Source organism: Heloderma suspectum, chromosome 2, assembly GCF_057233095.1.
Source record: "Heloderma suspectum isolate Gila_16-S chromosome 2, 16-S_ref, whole genome shotgun sequence".
Taxonomy (NCBI): Eukaryota; Metazoa; Chordata; class Lepidosauria; order Squamata; family Helodermatidae; genus Heloderma; species Heloderma suspectum.
In genome coordinates, this window is record NC_139459.1 from 159096470 (window position 1) to 159115095 (window position 18626).

Sequence of the window (18626 nt, forward strand, 5' to 3'; positions counted from 1 at the left end):
ACCACTGATGCCGAAGAAGCTGAGGTTGATCGGTTCTATGAAGACCTACAACACCTTCTAGAACTAACACCAAAAAAAGATGTCCTTTTCATCATAGGGGATTGGAATGCCAAAGTAGGAAGTCAAGATAACAGGCAAGCATGGCCTTGGTGTACAAAATGAAGCAGGACAAAGGCTAACAGAGTTTTGCCTAGGGATGTCAGAAAATTCCACGACGGATCTTGGTGAGGCTGAATGCCAGTGCATTCGGCCCCCCGAAATCCGTCGCAGAACAAAGCCCCCGCCCCCCAACCCACGAAAGGTGAGCGGGACAAAGTCTCCGCTGCCGCCACCCCATGAAAGGTGCACGAAACGGAGCACTTACCTGCTCCCGTCCATGCTGTTTTGCGAATGGCGGCCATCCTGCGACTGCCATTCGCTTCCTCCTCTTCAAGCCGTGATAGTATGTAAGTATTTACCATGGCTATCATGGCTACGTAAGTATTTATCACAGCTATCACAGCTAACGCAGGTAGCCGCCACCATTTGTGTACGCTGGGGTTTCCCCCCCCCGCCATGATAGGCTACGTAAATACTTATATAAAATATTTACGTAGCCTATCACGGCTCAATACAGGGACGCAAATGGCGGCAGCTACAACAGCCGCCATTTGCGTCCCTGCAGGGCTGCCCAGCAGCCGGATGTCCGGCTGCGGGCGGCCAGAGCCAGCCGGCAGCTCTGTGGCTTGGCTGCAGAGCAGAGCCGGCCGGGCAGGATTCCGGGGGGAGGGACGCAGCACCTCCCCCCTGTCGAGGATTCCGGGGGGAGGGACAGAGCGCCTCCCCTCCCCACAGATGCCCCTCAGCGGAGCAAGGTAAGGGATTCCTACATCCCTAGTTTTGCCAAGAGAACACGCTGATCATAGCAATCACTCTTTTCCAACAGCACAAGAGGCGACTCTACACATGGACATCACCAGATGGTCAATATCGAAATCAGATTGATTATGTCCTTTGCAGCCAAAGATGGAGAAGCTCTATACAGTCAGTCAAAACAAGACCTGGAGCTGACTGTGGCTCAGATCATGAGCTTCTTATCGCAAAACTTTGGCTTAAATTGAAGAACGTAGGGAAAACCACTAAACCATTCAGGTATGAACTAAATCACATCCCTTATGAATATACAGTGGAGGTGAGGAATAGATTTAAGGGATTAGACCTGATAGACAGTACCTGAGGAACTATGGACGGAGGTCCGCAACATTGTTCAGGAGGCAGCAACTCAATCCATCCCAAAGAAAAAGACATGCAAGAAAGCAAAGTGGCTGTCTGATGAGGCTTTACAAATAGCTGAGGAAAGAAGGGAAGCGAAAAGCAAGGGAGAAAGGGGAAGATATACCCAACTGAATGCAGATTTCCAGAGAATAGCAAGGAGAGACAAGAAGGCCTTCTTAAATGAACAATGCAAAGAATTCGAAGAAAACAATAGAATGGGAAAGACTAGAGATCTCTTCAAGAAAATCGGAGATCTCAAGGGAACGTTTTGTGCAAAGACGGGCATGATAAAGGACAAAGAAGGCAGGGACCTAACAGAAGCAGATGAGATTAAGAAAAGGTGGAAAGAATACACAGAAGAACTATACAGGAAAGATCTTTATGTCCCTGATAGCCATGATAGTGCAATCACTGAACTTGAGCCGGACATCCTAGAGAGTGAAGTCCAGTGGGCCTTAGGAAGCATTACTAACAACAAAGCTAGCGGAGATGACAGTATTCCAGCTGAGCTATTTAAGATCCTAAAAGATGATGCTGTTAAAGTGCTGCACTCAATATGCTAACAAATTTGGAACACTCAACAATGGCCACAAGACTGGAAAAGGTCAGTTTACGTTCCAATTCCAAAGAAGGACAACGCCAAAGAGTGCTCAAACTACCATACAATTGCGCTCATGTCACATGTCAGCAAGGTGATGCTCAAAATCCTACAAGCTAGGCTTCAGCAGTATGTGAACCGAGAACTACCAGAAGTACAAGCTGGGTTTCGAAGAGGCAGAGGAACTAGAGATCAAATCAGCAACATTCACTGGGTCATGGAGAAAGCAAGAGAATTCCAGAAAAATGTCGATTTCTGCTTCATTGACTACGCGAAAGCCTTTGATTGTGTGGATCACAACAAACTGTGGCAAATTCTGAAAGAGATGGGAGTACCAGACCACCTTACCTGTCTCCTGAGAAACCTGTACGAGGGTCAAGAAGCAACAGTAAGAACCGGACATGGAACAACCGATTGGTTCAAAATTGGGAAAGGAGTACGACAAGGCTGTATATTGTCGCCCTGCTTATTTAATTTATATGCAGAGTACATCATGAGAAACCCCAGGTTGGATGAATCACAGGTCGGAATGATGATTGCCGGGAGAATTATCAACAACCTCAGATACGCAGACAATACCACCCTAATGGCAGACAGCGAAGAGGCTGTAAAGAGCCTCTTGTTGAGGGTGAAAGTGGAGAGTGCAAAAGCTGGTTTGAAACTCAACATTAAAAAAACTAAGGTCATGGCATCTGGCCCCATCACTTCCTGGCATATAGAAGGGGAAGAAATAGAAGCAGTGACAGATTTTATTTTCTTGGGCTCCAAGATCACCGCAGACGGTGACTGCAGCCATGAAATTAAAAGACGCTTGCTCCTTGGGAGGAAAGCTATGGCAAACCTAGACAGCATAGTAAGAAGCAGAGACATCACCTTGCTGACAAAGGTTCGTATAATCAGAGCTATGGTTTTCCCAGTAGTAATGTACGGCTGTGTGAGCTGGACTATAAGGAAGGCTGAGTGCCAAAGAATCGATGCTTTCGAACTGTGGTGCTGAAGAAGACTCTTACGAGTCCCCTGGACTGCAAGGAGGTCAAATCAGTCAATCCTAAAGGAAATCAACCCTGAGTGCTCATTGGAAGGACAGATACTGAAGCTGAAGCTCCAATATTTTGGCCACCTAATGCGAAGAGAAAACTCACTGGAAAAGACCCTGATGCTGGGAAAGATTGAAGGCAAAAGGAGAAGGGGACGGCAGAGGATGAGATGGCTAGATAGCATCATCGATGCAATGAATATGGACTTGAGCACACTCCGGGAGAGAGCGCAGGACAGGAAGGCCTGGCATGCTATGGTCCATGGGGTCATGAAGAGTCAGACACGACTGAACGACTGAACAACAACAACAAAGGGTAATTTTACAAATGTGATGTTTTTAATGTTGAATTTTATTGTATGAACTGTTTTTATTGTTGTACATCGCCCAAGGTGGCTGGGTGACCGGCCAGATGGGCAATTAATAAATTTAAATAAATAAATAAATAAATAAATGAGGGGACCCTTATAAATGGTAGAGATTTACAACAAGAATATTTTCTCGCAGAAGAGGCTGGATTAATAGAAAGTTTCTGTAACCTCCCTCACTCAGCTCAGGAAAATATCCTGCTGAGACTTTAATCTCTGAAAGAGATTTTGATGTACAAACTTCAGATGGGCAAAGCTGTTTAGTGTAGAAGTTCTAAATCCCCAGGATGGGGCAAAGGACTACTCTGACTCGTATAGACAGGTTGCCCCCTCAGTAGATTTTTCAACTGCTACTGGCTCTATGAAAGATTCAAAAGCCATCACCTGTTCACAGCAAGGTAAATGACTAAGCCCCCATCCCACAGTCTGGTTCAAGTGGAAGTGGAGGTCCATCCCTTTCCGATCAATTGTAGAACACCTGAAGTAACCCATCAGGAAAGCAACATTCTCAAGTCATGTCCCAAACATAGTGAGAGTGCTTGGCAAGAAATGAGATACCTCGATAAGGAAGAGTTGGGCATAAATAAACCCCAGCTACCAACTCTTACAGAGCCCACTCTGGTCCCCTCAAAGCAATCAAATGTGATTAGATCACAATATTTTTTGACAAGATTGAATCCCTCCACCTAAGTAAGTACATCATGTACACCTAAGTAAAGGCAAGGATAGAAGTCTCAACATTCCTGTATATGAAGATAAACTGACCTGCACCTCATCTCCCATGAACCCATTTATCTCATCATTAGACTGTAAAAAAGTAATGGACCCCTTGCTTTTCAGTTGACAAACCCCAACAAATCAAGATTCGTTAAAACATATGGGTGTTTCTTTTTTAGTATGGAATATTGCTAGTTGGAACACACAGTTGTTGGTGTTCCAACTGCTCGTTGATCAGGTAATAGTTTCTCCCTAATCATAATTAACATCTACATTCCACCCCACAGTACAAAACCCCCCCTTAATATGCAGTGGATTGAATTGGATACAGCCCTTGATTATTTAGAAAATGAATTCCCACTCTCTATTATTATGTAGTGGGAGATTTTAATGCTAGAATTGGAGGAAACAAAAATAAGTTAGCAGGCCACTTAAATATTGACGAAGAAGAATTGCTAGCTGTCTTTCCACAGAACTTGAGAGACAAGACTACTAACACAGAGGGTTACATTTTTTTTGGAGTTTCTGTTTAAAAGGAACTATTCAATTTTGAATGGGTCCTATCCTAAAGATACTCCAAGAAACTTCACCTATTTATCAACAAGGGGGCAAAGCATAATTGATTATGCCTGTGTTCCCCTGAACAAGATCAGAAACTTTATTAATTTTGATAATTGTGACCACCAGCCTCTAAGGTTCAAGTTCTTTAGAGAGGATAGGAGCTCTAAGATTTTTGCCGGTGAAGAGTTCCAGGCCAGAGTCGATTTACTTGGTTAAAGGAGGGTTAAATGGAATATCACAATGGATATAATAAATCACACCCTGCAGATGTTATCTCTTTGTAATAATATACTAAAATTAGATGTTATTTCAGCAAACATTGTACCTTTGTACCAACATATAATGCGTATTCTAAAGCCTAATTTGATTAGAGGCAAATGCAGAGCTTTCTGCAGCCAATATCAAGAAAGCTTGTTTTACCTGGACTGTAGAAAGGCTCAATCAGCAGTAAGAAGTTATGCTAGGAAAATGAAGTCTAACCATTCCCCTAAAGTAATTGAGATATTCGTGAATAAGAAAAAACAATATAAGGAATTGATTAGAACTAAGAAAATGACATTTCAAAGACAGCTCTGGCATAGCTTGGATACTGCTATGAAGAAAAAAGATAGGTCAGCCTTTTGGAAGATTGTAAACAACAGCTTAAACAGCAATATATTTAATGTAAACTCACAGATATCGAAGACAGACTGGGAGAAACACTTTAGTGTTTTATTTAATGCTGACAGTCCGCAATTACATCTGCCATTGAGCTCCATTCTTGGTACCACAGATCCATGGCCCCCAGTATCTCATAAAGAAATAGAGTTATTAATTAACACAATGGCAGCTAAAAAAGCCCTAGAAGAAGACTATGTCCCAGCAGAGGTAATTAAGTACAACATCAAGTGGTGGCTGCCTATCCTGGCCAAACTGTTTGATCATATAAACCTACTTGGGGAATTCCCAAAGGGTTGGAATACTTCTATTGTAATTCTGATCTTCAAAAAAGGAGATCATTCAAATTATAGGCTTATTGATATTGCAGCCAAACTATATGCCAGACACCTGCTGAACAAACTGGAGGATTGGGCCTCCACAAATAACATCCTTATAGAAGAACAAGCTGTTTTTCGAGCTGGTTACTCAACAATGGACCATTGTTTAGTACTAGACCACCTGGTTAACAAGTATAAAAATTTAAAAAATTAGAACTGTACATAGCATTCGTTGATTTCAAAGCAGCCTTTGATTCAATTAATAGGGACAGGTTATGGGCAAAACTGGCAGACTTAAATTTAGATTGACGTCTCTTGATTCTACTACAACTGTTGCATGAAAACTCAAACATCCAGGTGAGATTTTCTACCGCTGGACACATGACAGATAATATCGTAGCATCCCAGGGAGTTAAAAAGGGGTGTGTCCTGGCCCCTCTTCTCTTTAATCTATTTGTAAATGATATAGTTTTCGATTTGACTGGTGACTTGTATTTCCCAGTAAATTTAGAATAAAAGAAATTGTCCTTTGTTCTTTATGCTGATGATCTGATTCTCATCTCATATACCCAGATAGGTTTACGGAGATTACTATCAGCATTGGCTGAATATTCCCCCCAAAATCTACTATCTATCAATTATGAGAAAACCAAAGTCATGGTCTTCCGACATAGATCCCCATTACACAAATGGAGAATAAATACCCATCCTATTGAGCAAGTATCCTCGTATCGTTATTCTTTTTTCAGCTTCAGGAGGCTGGGATGCCCATTTCAAATCCCTGAAACTAAAGACAAACCAACAATTAAATGGTCTATTGAAGTTCTGGCATACAAAGGGAGGTTACCAAATCCACACAATGCTAATTTTTCCTCACTTTGTATGTGGAGGGGAGTTATGGGCTTTTGAAGTCTTCCTATAATATGGAAATGTTTCAGAACAAATTGCTGAGAACAATTCTAGGTTTGACAGGGGTATCCCTGCTTCATTTTTACGATCAGAAACTGGTGTAATACCAGTTAAATCCATCATGATCATCAGGGCCTTTAACTATTGGCTCAAGACTTTTTTCTCTCCTTCAACTAGATTATCTAAATTGTGTCTTTTAGAACAAATGAGAGTCAATCCATCAAACACATTATTCTGGTTTCAGAAATTAATTCCTTATATTCATTATTATGGTTTTTCCTTTAAATATTTTACCACTTTGAATGTTGCCCAGAGCAAAGAGGTCTTTAAGGAGAGGGTTTATTGCATCTCTATCCAAATGGATCTCTGTTCAGTGTCCAGTAATAAGATATTTATTTATTTATTTATTTATTGCATTTATACCCCGCCTTTCTCCCTCTCGCAAGGAACTCAAGGCAGCTTACATTATCCTCCTCCTCACCGTTGTATCCTCACAACAACAACCCTGTGAGGTAGGTTGGGCTGAGAGTCTGTGACTGGCCCAAAGTCACCCAGTGAGCTTCCATGGCCAAGTGGGGACTAGAACCCGGATCTCCCGGCTCCCAGTCCGTCACTCTCACCACTACACTATACTGGCTCTGGTTCTATCTTGGTTCTTTGCAAACCAAGATAGAACCTTGGTTTGCAAAGACCAAGCTTAAATTTGAATATGAACACTACCTGACTTTAATTACAAACCCTTGTCTTAGATCCGCTCTTACACAATTGAAGATGGAGGAAATGAAAACAGCAGTTCTAGAAGGGCATTTTAATAAGACTCCCTGTGCCTGGAGACTCTGTCCCTGCTGCAGTGGCAAAGTGGAAGATCTCCCTCATTACTTATTCTATTGTCCCATTTATTCCCAAATCCGTTCCAAACATTTGCATCGTTTTCTTGAAAAAAAAGTCCAGCTGGTCTGATTTAGACAGAATACACTTTTTGTTTACTTGTAAAAGTAAGACAGTCTTATTGGCATTGGCCAACTTTGCTCTTACAGCCCAAACGTATAGAGTTAATTTCATGACCTTGCAGAAAATTAAAAATTAATATGATTTGCCTGATTTTATTTACATTTATTTTATTTATGCATGTTTTATCTTTGCTGTTACTCTTCTTGTTGTAACCTTTGGTTGAAACAATAAAAGTTTTGATTGATTGATGGAAAGGGTACCCTGTGCAAATGCATGCTAAGAGAATAACCTCTAAGAAAATTCTGGATGTAAAGTAAAAAACAACAACATGATAAACTGCTTCCTTGACTGTGAGATATGCCGAGCCCCACTTACCTTCCCCCTCCCCCATAAAAACATGACCTTTACAAATAGGACTGATGGCTTGTACTGTGAAAATATCAGGACAAAATTGTACCATGACCAGGGCTGGGTCCCCTTGACCTGTCTGACAGTCTCCCTCACACATGCCTGTTTAAAGATCTCATCCTCTTCACGCCTGCGCCTCTCTTCCACCTGGCGGCGTCCACTCTCCTCTGCTTCCCGCATCCGGCGTTGTCTTTCAGCTAACATAGCAAAAGCATGGATCCTCCGCTCTTCCTGTAGCCTAATTAACTCTTTGGACAGGAAATCCAACATGTTTGCAAGGGCTCTCCCTTCCACCCGAGCCAAATGCTTTTCCATGAGAGACAGCTAATGACAATGCAAGAATACTCCATTATTATTTTGCTTATACATTAAAAAATATATATTTCAAAATGTGTATGCCACCTTTCAGGACTAACCCTCCCATGGCATCTCACATCATACTAACATAAACAATACTATACATCCATCATCATGTCACTGTTTACCGCTACTTATTCTGTCTTTCACAGGGATCAATCTCCAGGACTAGGACTCAGCCTCACCTGTAGCACATACTTGACATCATGCATACTTTCATCCCATATAATGAGTAGCTCCCAGAGACTTCCCCAGCAGTATTAAATAATATACCTATAGAAAGGAGTCTCATAGCCCTGGAAACTCAATGTTCTATGCTCTCTTATAATAAGGAAGGAGTCTTCCACCACCATAACCACCCGACCCAGCCTAGGACAAGAAAACGGCTTGGGCCTGACTCTTGGGATCTGTACAATTGCTTGTGCAATGTCTGGAATGGGGAAGCTCTATTTGCTGCTCAGGGCATGGTGTGATGTGTGCACAACAACTAAAGTGCTCCCCTTAACCTCTACCTGCACTACCTGGTGTACTGAGCTAGTGTAATGTGGTGGCTAAGTGGTGACTTGCCTAAAGCCACCCAATGATTGGCTGAAGAGGCATTGAAATAACATTTCAACATTTTAAAAACATCTTTAAGGTCCAGACCCAGCTCTCTACCTACTCTGTATAAATCTGAACCTCCTAGTAAGACCTGTCTTGAAATAAGCACTGGAAAATTATACTCAGATGGCCAAATGGTGTATATGGTGCTATGGCTGTCTTTCACCTCCAGCTTCTGTTACACTTACTTTTGAAGAAGACAAGAGGGGACAGTCTTTAAATGAGGTAGTGGGGAATTCCCTCAATGTTTAGAGCCAAACCTTGTGTTCATGCAAATCCCGCTGCCGCTGCAAAGCCAAAGTCACTTGCTTCTCAGCCTTCTTCAAAAGCTGCCCATCCTCCTGGAGCGCGTGAGTGGTACGCAACTCCCGGATCAGTTCCAATCGTTTTTCTTTTCCTTCAAACATCTGTTTTAAAAGTTTTTTAAAAGCATAGGTAAATGAATGAATGAAGATCAAGGTCACACTGAATGTCGTCTTCTACCAAGCTTCACTGTTACCTCTTTTTTGTTGTGTTTATTTAAAGCTTTATGATAATCATATAAAAACAAGTGACTATAAATCATAAAGCAAATAAAATATAAATACAAATAATAATAACAACAGCAATAACAGCAGCAGCAGTAGTAGCGTCAACAATCCTGTGGTCCCTGGGAGGGAGTCGCAGGGGCCATAGAATAGTTCAGATCTGCCCATCTCCTTACAAGTGGGGAAAGCCTGCTAATGGACCCCCTTCATTAGCTCACCCAATTGGTATTAGCGGCAAGAAATTAAAAAAAGGATATCCTTATCTGGAGACAAGAGATTATTAAGTTCTATACTATGCAGATGTACTTTTGGGTTCTTTATTAATAGTACAATGCAAAATCATACAGACATCACCAAAATTTGGGTCCAGATATTGCTGAATGTCCTCATTCACATGTATATATGAACTTCCACGTGTACACCTGTACTTGACAAACCCAGAAATGTTGGGATTGTTTGCAGAGGTGTGAAGTGCACACATGATTGTCATGGTTAGCCATAGTTACTGGGAAACTCACAGTGAGTACAAGCTTCGCTGATGCTGATCAGCTTTTGAACACAGGATGGGGAAATCACCCGATCTTCATTCATTCAGGCTAGGCTGATATAGGTGATGATGGGGAGACCAATAGTTGGCTAAGCCATTATTAGGGACCCTGGAGCCCCTGCACAAATGTGGAATACAGTTCAAAAATAGAATCTGAAAAGGAGAGCACTAGAAATGGAAAGCACAGTCTCTCCTTTGATTTACCTAAAGAGATAACAAAGGAGAGAAGCAAGGTAACTTTGGGAACAAGAGGCAAGGAAGAGAAGCTAGCTAAATGTTGGAGGTACGTGGTCCACGGTTCCATGAAAACTTAGGACAACACCATGGACTCTTAGCTTCACTGCTGTGCTTAAAGCCAAAAACTCATGGTAGTCACACCATTTTCTCTCACTGCAAGGTATATGTGCTGTATAAGAGCAGCAGAACATCTCCCAGGAAAACCATCCTGAATTTAATGGTTCTGATATATTTGTTTAATACTCTCAGATCTTGATCTTTCTATCCTGCATCTTGTCTATTAGAAAGGATTTGAAATAAACAACTCGGCCATACGGATTTGCCTAGGACCAATTCCACTGCTCCCTTTCGAAGAAATACTTCTACTACTGATTGTAACTGAAGAGGAGGGAATCTGACAAGCTTGTCCAGAGGAGAGCAGTGTTTCTCAAACTGAGTCAGGACCCACCAGTGGGTTTCAAACAACTTCAGGTGGGTTTCAGTGCTGCAGAGTGTCATGTGCGTTCTCACAAAATGGCTGCCATGGGAGCAGCATGCCCATTCACTAAATGGCTGCCATGGTGGACATGGCTGATCACAGAATCACAAAATAGTAGGGTTGGAAGGGGCCTATAAGACCATCGAGTCCAACCCCCTGCTCAATGCAGGAATCCAAGTCAAAGCATCCCTGACAAGTGGCTGTCCAGCTTCATCTTGAATGCCTCCAGTGTGGGAGAGCCCACTACCTCCCTAGGTAATTGATTCCATTGTTGTATTGCTCTACTGGTCAGGAAGTTTCTCCTGATGTTCAGCCGGAATCCGGCTTCTTGTAACTTGAGCCCATTATTCCGTGTCCTGCATTCTGGGATGATCAAGAAGAGATCCTGGCCTTCTTCTCTGTGACAACCTTTCAAGTACTTGAAGAGTGCTATCATATCTCCCCTCAGTCTTCTCTTCTCAAGGCTAAACATGCCCAGTTCTTTCAGTCTCTCTTCATAGGGCTTTGTTTCCAGTCCCCTGATCATCTTCGCTGTACTCCTCTGAACCCTGTCCAGCTTGTCTGCATCTTTCTTAAAGTTTGGTGCCCAGAACTGGACACAGTACTCCAGATGAGGCCTAACCAGTGCTGAGTAGAGGGGAACTAGTACTTCACGGGATTTGGAAGCTATGCTCCTATTAATGCAGCCCAAAATAGCATTTGCCTTTTTTGCAGCCACATCACATTGTTGAATCATATTCCGCTTGTGAATACAAAACACTTATTTCCCAGAACACAAACTGGTGAGACTATAAGGAAAGTAACTCAGCCAAGCACCTAAGTACAAGGTGGTAGTTGGGTCTGGGCTTCGAAACACAAAACTACTCTTTTGAATCCAGTTTTCTGCTCCAACATCCAAAGAGAAGTAAGTCAGGGTACAAAGCAGAGGTGGAGTCTGAGACCCAAATGCCAAATCACATACTTCCCTCACAAAGCACAGCAGAGTACCCATGTCACAGAAGGCAAACTTGTAATGTTCAAAAAAAGACAAATGCAAACACCCAAAGAGGCAGGCAAAAACACACACCACACACACAAACCAGGCAACACACACACCATTCCAAAACAAACAAACCAGTTAACACACACACAGTGCAGGCAAAACACCCACTCTAGCTTCCAGGAGGTTCCCTGTGATATCCCAATTTAACTTTTTCTTTTTTCTGGGCACGCTTCAAAGAAAATTATGGGCATGCAACCACACACCATTTTCATTTTCTACGAATGCATATTTATATGGTGCTGGAGGGTGACACTTAACTTTGCAGCATGCCAGCCTCTCAGATTTTTTTTTAATTTTACAAAAATCTTAAATAATAATAATCAAGGGCAGGGAATATGGCGGGAGACAAGAGAGGTGTCTGCGGGCACATTGGTGCCCATGGGCACCACATTGGAGACCTCAGAACTAAAGAATAACAGTCCCAATCATCATAATATCTGGGATAATTATATACTGAGTCCAAGTACTACCCTCTCTCCTGCTGTCTGTGTATATGGAGGAGAGCCACATCCAAGTGTTCCAAAGCATCAGGACAAAATCTGTCATCAGATGTGGAAAAGATATTGTAGGTAATGAGATTCTATCCTGTGCCTTCTCCAGGATAAGATTTTATCCCTTCTTTATAATCTAGATCTCCAGCCAACTGACTCTTTCTAGTGGTTCTGACATTTTCTCTTATATTTAGTTCTCTCTCAGCCTGAAGGAGATTTGTATTTATACTGTCCTTTATCTTTAGCTGTCTTTGAAGTCCAGTTCAAAGAATCGTTAACCAAAGTCTTTAAAGCAACTTTGGTCTTACTTGATGGTCATTCTGGTTTTGAACCCCCTTCCTTATTAATTGGATCCAAAGGGGCCATCATAAGCAAGTGATGGTCATTTATTTCCTTTGGCACCGAGATCAAATCTATCAGCTTTTTAAACACTGTCAGCACCTTCACCTACAGGGGAACCAGGGCCAGCCCTCTCATGAGGCAGAGTGAAGAGTGGCAGCAGAGTGGGAGGAGCAGCAAATTGCACTGCTCCCCCACCACCAGGAGGGCCCACCGCCATTATCTCCAGCAGGTACTCCAGAAAGCCCTGCTGGTCCTATTCTCTTGCTGTGGCAAATGCTGCAGTGAGAAAGCAGCCAGCAGCGCTCTCTAGAGCAGCCATCCACCCTCTGTTTCACCCTGAGGGGATCCTCAGAGCCAAACAGAGGATGGATGGCTGCTCTCAGCCACCCATATTCTGGAGTGCCATACTGGCTGAGGAAACGTCCAGCACAGCAGAAATGCCTCACTCTGAGGGGGTTGTTCCTCAAAAACAGATATTGAACTTTAGGCAGAAAAGCAAGATCGGGTCACAGGACCACTTTGTTCCTGTGAAAGGTAAAGTATGGAAGATCCACCCGCAAGGCACATAACTCACTAGAGCACCATGTCAATGTAATGGCAACCAAAAACTCTACCCTCCACGACAAAAGCCAAAGTCTACCATTGCCAGGCTACCAAAGTGTACCATCTCCAGTGGATCAAAGGGCTTGGATGGTAGTGCATTCAGGACAACTGAGGGGCTCCAACTCGGTACCATGTGCCAGATAGGAGGTGCTAAATTTTGGATCCCCTGGAGGAACTGTTTCATTGTCGGATGTGAACAAAAAGAAGAACCTTCAATTGGAAGGTGAGAAGCTGAAATTGCAGCCAGGTAAAGTAATAAAGAAGAGAGTTTTAAGCCTCTGTCAAAGAGTGACAGGAGAAACTGTAGAACTCGGTGCAAGGAGCATCAAGCAGGATCAAATCCTTTGCAGCGGTCAAAGGAAGAGAAGGCAGTCCATTTCCTTGCACAGGACCGTTGAGTTGAAGGTTTGTGAGTGGCACTGAGGATTCTCTGAATTGGTTCAGGAATGGCCCCACTATCGATCACTGGATCCTCCACACTGTCATGTGGAGCATTAGAAGGTCCAACTGTTGAATTCTGCCTTGGTCTCTGGTGAGAGAGCAGTCTCAGAAGCCAAATAAAGTCCCCCTGTGTGAGCTGCAGAAGCGGAGGGAACCACAGCTGGTGGGGCCACCATGGAGTAAGCTGAATACACTGTGTTCCATCGGTCTTGATCTTTGCCGGGACCTTGGTAATTAATGGAAATGGGGGAAGTTGTAAAAGAGGCTTCTGCTCCAAGTGAATAGAAAGGCGTCCCCCATTAAGTCCGGGTCTAGATCTGCCCTGCTACAGAACACTAGGCACAAAGCATTGTCTTTGTGGGCAAAAAAGTCAATCTCCAGCATGCCCCCAAACCTGAAGAGAGTGGCTAAGATCACCCTGTCCATCTCCCATGAGTGGGAGGTCAGCATAGTTTGACTGAGCTATGAACACTGCAAGCACACTGCAGTCAGCAAGCACACTGTCCACACGGATTGCTACCAGTCCAATCCGACGAGACACACACCAGTGGAAGTTTTGAAGCGCAAGGGCAAGTAGGGGGAGTGATCTCATTCCTCTCTGCTTGTTCAAGTACTCAACAACAGTGGTATTGTCCAAGGCTATCTGGACTGGTTTGCTGACCAGGTTCAGCTCAAATGCCCTGAGCACCTTGTCGACTGCCCTCTACTAAGTTGATGTGCTCAATGGCCTTGGTGTGCAACCACCAATTGTGGACCATCAGGCTGCCACAGTGGGCTCCCCATCCCAAAAGCAACACATAGACAGGTTGCTTTCTGTAACTGTAGTTCTTTGAGCAGTCATCTATGTGTTCACCCATATGGGCTCTGCACCTATGCAGAGCCTCAATTTGGGAAGCTTCTATTTGGGAAGCTTCTATAGCTGTGGAATTTTGACAGGAACCCCTCCTCCGCCATCCTAGTGGGTTCCCGGTTATTCGGTCAGTTCCTTGAGACTGACATTGCAGCCTCATAACTGAGAGAAAAGTTCAGAAAAAATACCTTCAGTAGTGAACATCAAACTCAAGAATGACACTGAAGAAGGGACGGAGGGTGGGTTGTGTGAATACACAGGTGACCGATTGAAGAACTACAGTTACAGGTAGCAATCTGTCTTTCTTCTTCATGGTCTCTATGCATCACACATATGGGTGAGCAGCAAGCCAGCTTACAATGGAGGTGGGTCTACTACAATACAGAGGAGAGGATGGCACAACCAAAACTACAGTCAGCTCTAGCCTGAATGTCCAGTCTGTAATGTTTTTCAAAGGTGGATGGTGCTGACCAGATTGCAGCATGGCCAGGGATAGTAACACCCATCATATGCGACCGATGTCACTACCACATGAGTAGAGTGGGCTTAGACTGTGGCAAACAGTTCAAGCCCAGCCAGCTCATATGATGCTCGACAGTCTTAATGACCCAAAATGCAAAGTTGGCCCTTGAGCTTGCCACCATAGCAGACAAAGGTGATGATTGAAACTGTTCAATCCTTAACTTATAAAAAGCCAGGGCATGAGGAACAGCAAGCATATGCAGGGTTGACTCCAAAGGTATATAAGGGGAAGCAAAGAAAGCAGGCAAAACAATGTCCTGATTTAAATGAAGCTTAGGCACAATTATAGGTGAGATAAGGCTCACTGGCATGGCATGCAGATGTAATGGCCACCAGAAATGCCACTTTCCATGATAGGAAGCATAGGTCTGTATTTGCCAGTGGCTCAGAAGGGTTTGATGAAAGTGCCTTAATCACCATAGAAAGGCTCCAGCTTGGAGTGGACTGGTGGCGCCAGATTTTGATCCGTTTCAGAAATCTTTTTGCTGTCAGATGCGAGACATGGAAAATCCCTCAACAAGAGGGTGAAATGCAGAGACAGCAGAGAGGTAAACTCTGAGATGACAATTTGAGTCCTTTCTCAAAACGGACAGGAGAAATTGGAGAATTTAGTGCAAAGAACACAAGTGTGGGTGCTCATGAGCAAAGGCAGAAAAAGCCGTCAATTTTCTTGATTGAACACAGCGTAGATGGCTTATGGGTTGCATTGAGAATCTCTGAATTGTTGTTAGAGCCAAAGTGGCATCCATCACCCAATCTTCCATGCTGTCATACAGAGAGTTGTTCAGTCTGGGAGTCAGATCTGACCCTTCTCTCTCGTGAGGAGAGATGGATGCACAGGGAGCCATTGATACCGATCCTTTGCCATCTTGAGTAGCAGGACAAACCAAGCCTGGTGCAGCCACCACGATGTCTCAATGATGCATTCAGTGCTGTCCATCGCAATCTTTGCCAGGACCTTGATCATCAGAGGAAATGGGGGAAACAGGTAGAACATTGCCCCTGTCCACTGAAATAGGAAAGCATCATGTCATACCTCCCTTGGACTCCTCCAAAGACAAAGGGGAATGGCAGGCTCCAGACCCAGGAGAAGGGACTAGCACAGAAGCAGCTCAACCCCCCTCACCACCGGTCAATGAGCAATACCCTGCTGCAGCCCCTCTGTTGGATTCAGAGGACAAAGTTCCACTGACCCCAGCAGAGCGAAGGCGGCCTCATGTAAAAGAACAACGGAGGAGAGCCTCTGTGCATTTAAGATGGAGAGGCTCTCAGTGGCCAGAGGATTGATTGCCAGCAGCTGCTCCAGGACATAGTTAAAAGCAGGAAGCAGGCAGGGGCAAAACTGGTGGAGAACAATGTTGTATCCACAAGTTGGATCTCATCAGCTTCACCATAGATCCCAAGCCTGAACCTCACCCTATACTCATGAATCCCTGGCGTTTTGACTCTGGACTGTTGAAAGGACCTCTCTGCCTCGCCATCTCATCTTTGTTTGAACTGGTAAAATTCCCAGCTCTGGGCACTCTTCCTCCTTCCCCAGCCTTGGGCAGATTTATGATCCAGCTTATCAGCAACTGATTTATTGCAGCCGCTGCATACCAGCTGTGGTCAGCCAGCAAGGACTGACACATCACCTATCAAACCCGGGCTTAGGCCCACTCTGCTGCAGAATGTCATGCAAACTGTATTCTCCCTTGAAGCGCAAAGGTCAATTTCTGGCACCCCAATCTGGAAGAGGATGTTCAAAACCATTCTGTCCAACTCGCACTCATGAGTAGTCAGCATGGTCTGATCAGCCAGGACATTCTTGATACCAGCCACATGTATCGCCACAAGTCTGATTCGACGGGCTATGCACCGGTCGAAGGTCTGGACCGTAAGGTTGAGCAATGGGAGAGATCTGGTACCTCCTTATTTGTTCAAATATGCGATGACAGTCGTGTTGTCTGAAGTGACCTGGACCAGTCTGCCAATGAGGTCCAGTTCAAACAGATGAAGCACTTTGCCCTTAGCTCCAGAAGATTAATGTGCTGTGTGGCTTTGATGGCCGCCCATTGTCCATTGACTGTGAAGCCCCAAGAATGAGTTCCCCACTCCAAGAGCAATGCATCCATAGTCACAACCCTGGATGGAGAGGGCTGAAGGAATGGCACACCTCGCATGAGATTGCCTAGCACTGTCCACCATCACAGCGACTCCTGTACTTCTGAAGGCAGTTGGTGTTTGGTATGGCGAGTATCCCTATTGGTATCAAAACTGTGGCTCAGCCAATTCTGCAACAGTCTCATCTGCAGGCAGGCATAGTGAATGACCGTGGTCGTTACAGCCATCAGATCAAGGAGGTGCTGTACTTTGAAGGCTGTTGCAGTCCTCTGAGGACAATGCATTCCTTGAGTAAGTACGCTTGACCCAAGTGAGAGTCCAGAAGCACCCCAGTGAACTGGAGCCTCTCCTGATTGACATAGAGGCCTAATTCCCTGAGGAAACTGCAAGTCATCTCGACTGACCAGACAAGCTAACACTTGGTTGATGTTACCAGTAGCCAATGGTCTGAATGGGTAAATCTTCACACCGTGCACTTGAGAGTAAGAGCAGACCACTGCCATACACTTTGTGAAGACCCTCAGGGCAGTGGTGAGGCCAAAGGGCAGCACCTGAAATTGGTAAGCATCAGTCCCGATTGTGAAGCAGAGAAAACATTGGAATGATCTTTCAGTTGCAATATGAAAGTAGGCGACTTTCATATCGATTGAGGCAAACCAGTCTCCCCTGGACAGCAGAGGAAGGATAGATGACAGACAGACCATGTGGAACTTGCTGGGTGTAATGTAGGTATTGACCTCTCAAAGGTCCAGTATTGGATGGAGCCCTCCATGCCTCTTCAGTACGTGGAGTAAAAGCCGTCATGGAGATGACAACATGGGACGGGTCCGATGGCGCCCTTTGCCAAGAGCATACATACTTCTTGCCACAGAACCAGAGATGGGGCTATTACCTGAACAGTCCCGAGTGGAGGGAGGGCATTGAACTTGATCCTGTAGCCCCTCTGGATGATGGAGAGGACCCAGGAGTCCGATGTGATGCTGGTCCAGGCAGAAGGGAAAGAAGACAAGGGAGTCCCGAAGATGAGAGGTTGAGCAGATAGATGAAGAAAGAAAGGGGATAAGTCAAGGAAAAATAAACCAAAAGCACAGTTACAAGATGTGGGATACTTGGCTCAACAATACTACAAGTGAGAAGGATCTTGGAATTGTTGTAGATCATAAGCTGAATATGAACCAACAATGTGATGTGGCTGCAAAAAAGGCCAATACTATTTATGGCTTCCAAATCATGTGAAGTACTAGTTCCCCTCTACTCAGCACTGGTTAGGCTTCATCTGGAGTACTGTGTCCAGTTCTGGGCACCACACTTTAAGAAGGATGCAGACAAAACTGGAGAGGGTTCAGAGGAGGGCAACCAAGATGATCAGGGGACTGGAAACAAAGCCCTATGAGGAGACACTGAAAGAACTGGGCATGTTTAGCCCTGAGAAGAGAAGACTGAGGGGAGATACAGTCAGGGCCAGAAATATCGGAACAAGGATAACAGTTTTGGCAGTTGGCCTCTGTACACCACCACATTGAAGCTGAAAGGAAACACACCTAAGATGGGAGCCAAGTCAGGACTTCCAGCTGTAATTCAAGGAGTTTGACAAAAGTGGGGCACTAACCATTCGGGAAGTACAGCTAGTGGCATACACACACACCCATCATTGGTGGCTCGTAAGTAATGGAACAAACCAACATCATTTCAAACTGAATGATTGCC

The 18626-nt window shown here is 44.3% G+C and overlaps 1 protein-coding gene across 4 annotated transcripts in view; it reads right to left on the reverse strand.

Moving 5' to 3' along the window:
• The window catches only part of CFAP91 (cilia and flagella associated protein 91), a 135769-nt gene that overhangs the window by 48788 nt on the left and 68355 nt on the right, over positions 1-18626 (reverse strand). For all 4 annotated transcript variants that reach the window (XM_084835395.1, XM_084835394.1, XM_084835398.1 and 1 more), the window contains 2 exons: positions 8997-9143; positions 7882-8103 (listed from right to left, as the gene is read on the reverse strand). In XM_084835395.1, the coding sequence (XP_084691521.1) occupies positions 7882-8103; positions 8997-9143 (369 nt within the window). The remainder of the gene's footprint in view (positions 1-7881; positions 8104-8996; positions 9144-18626) is intronic.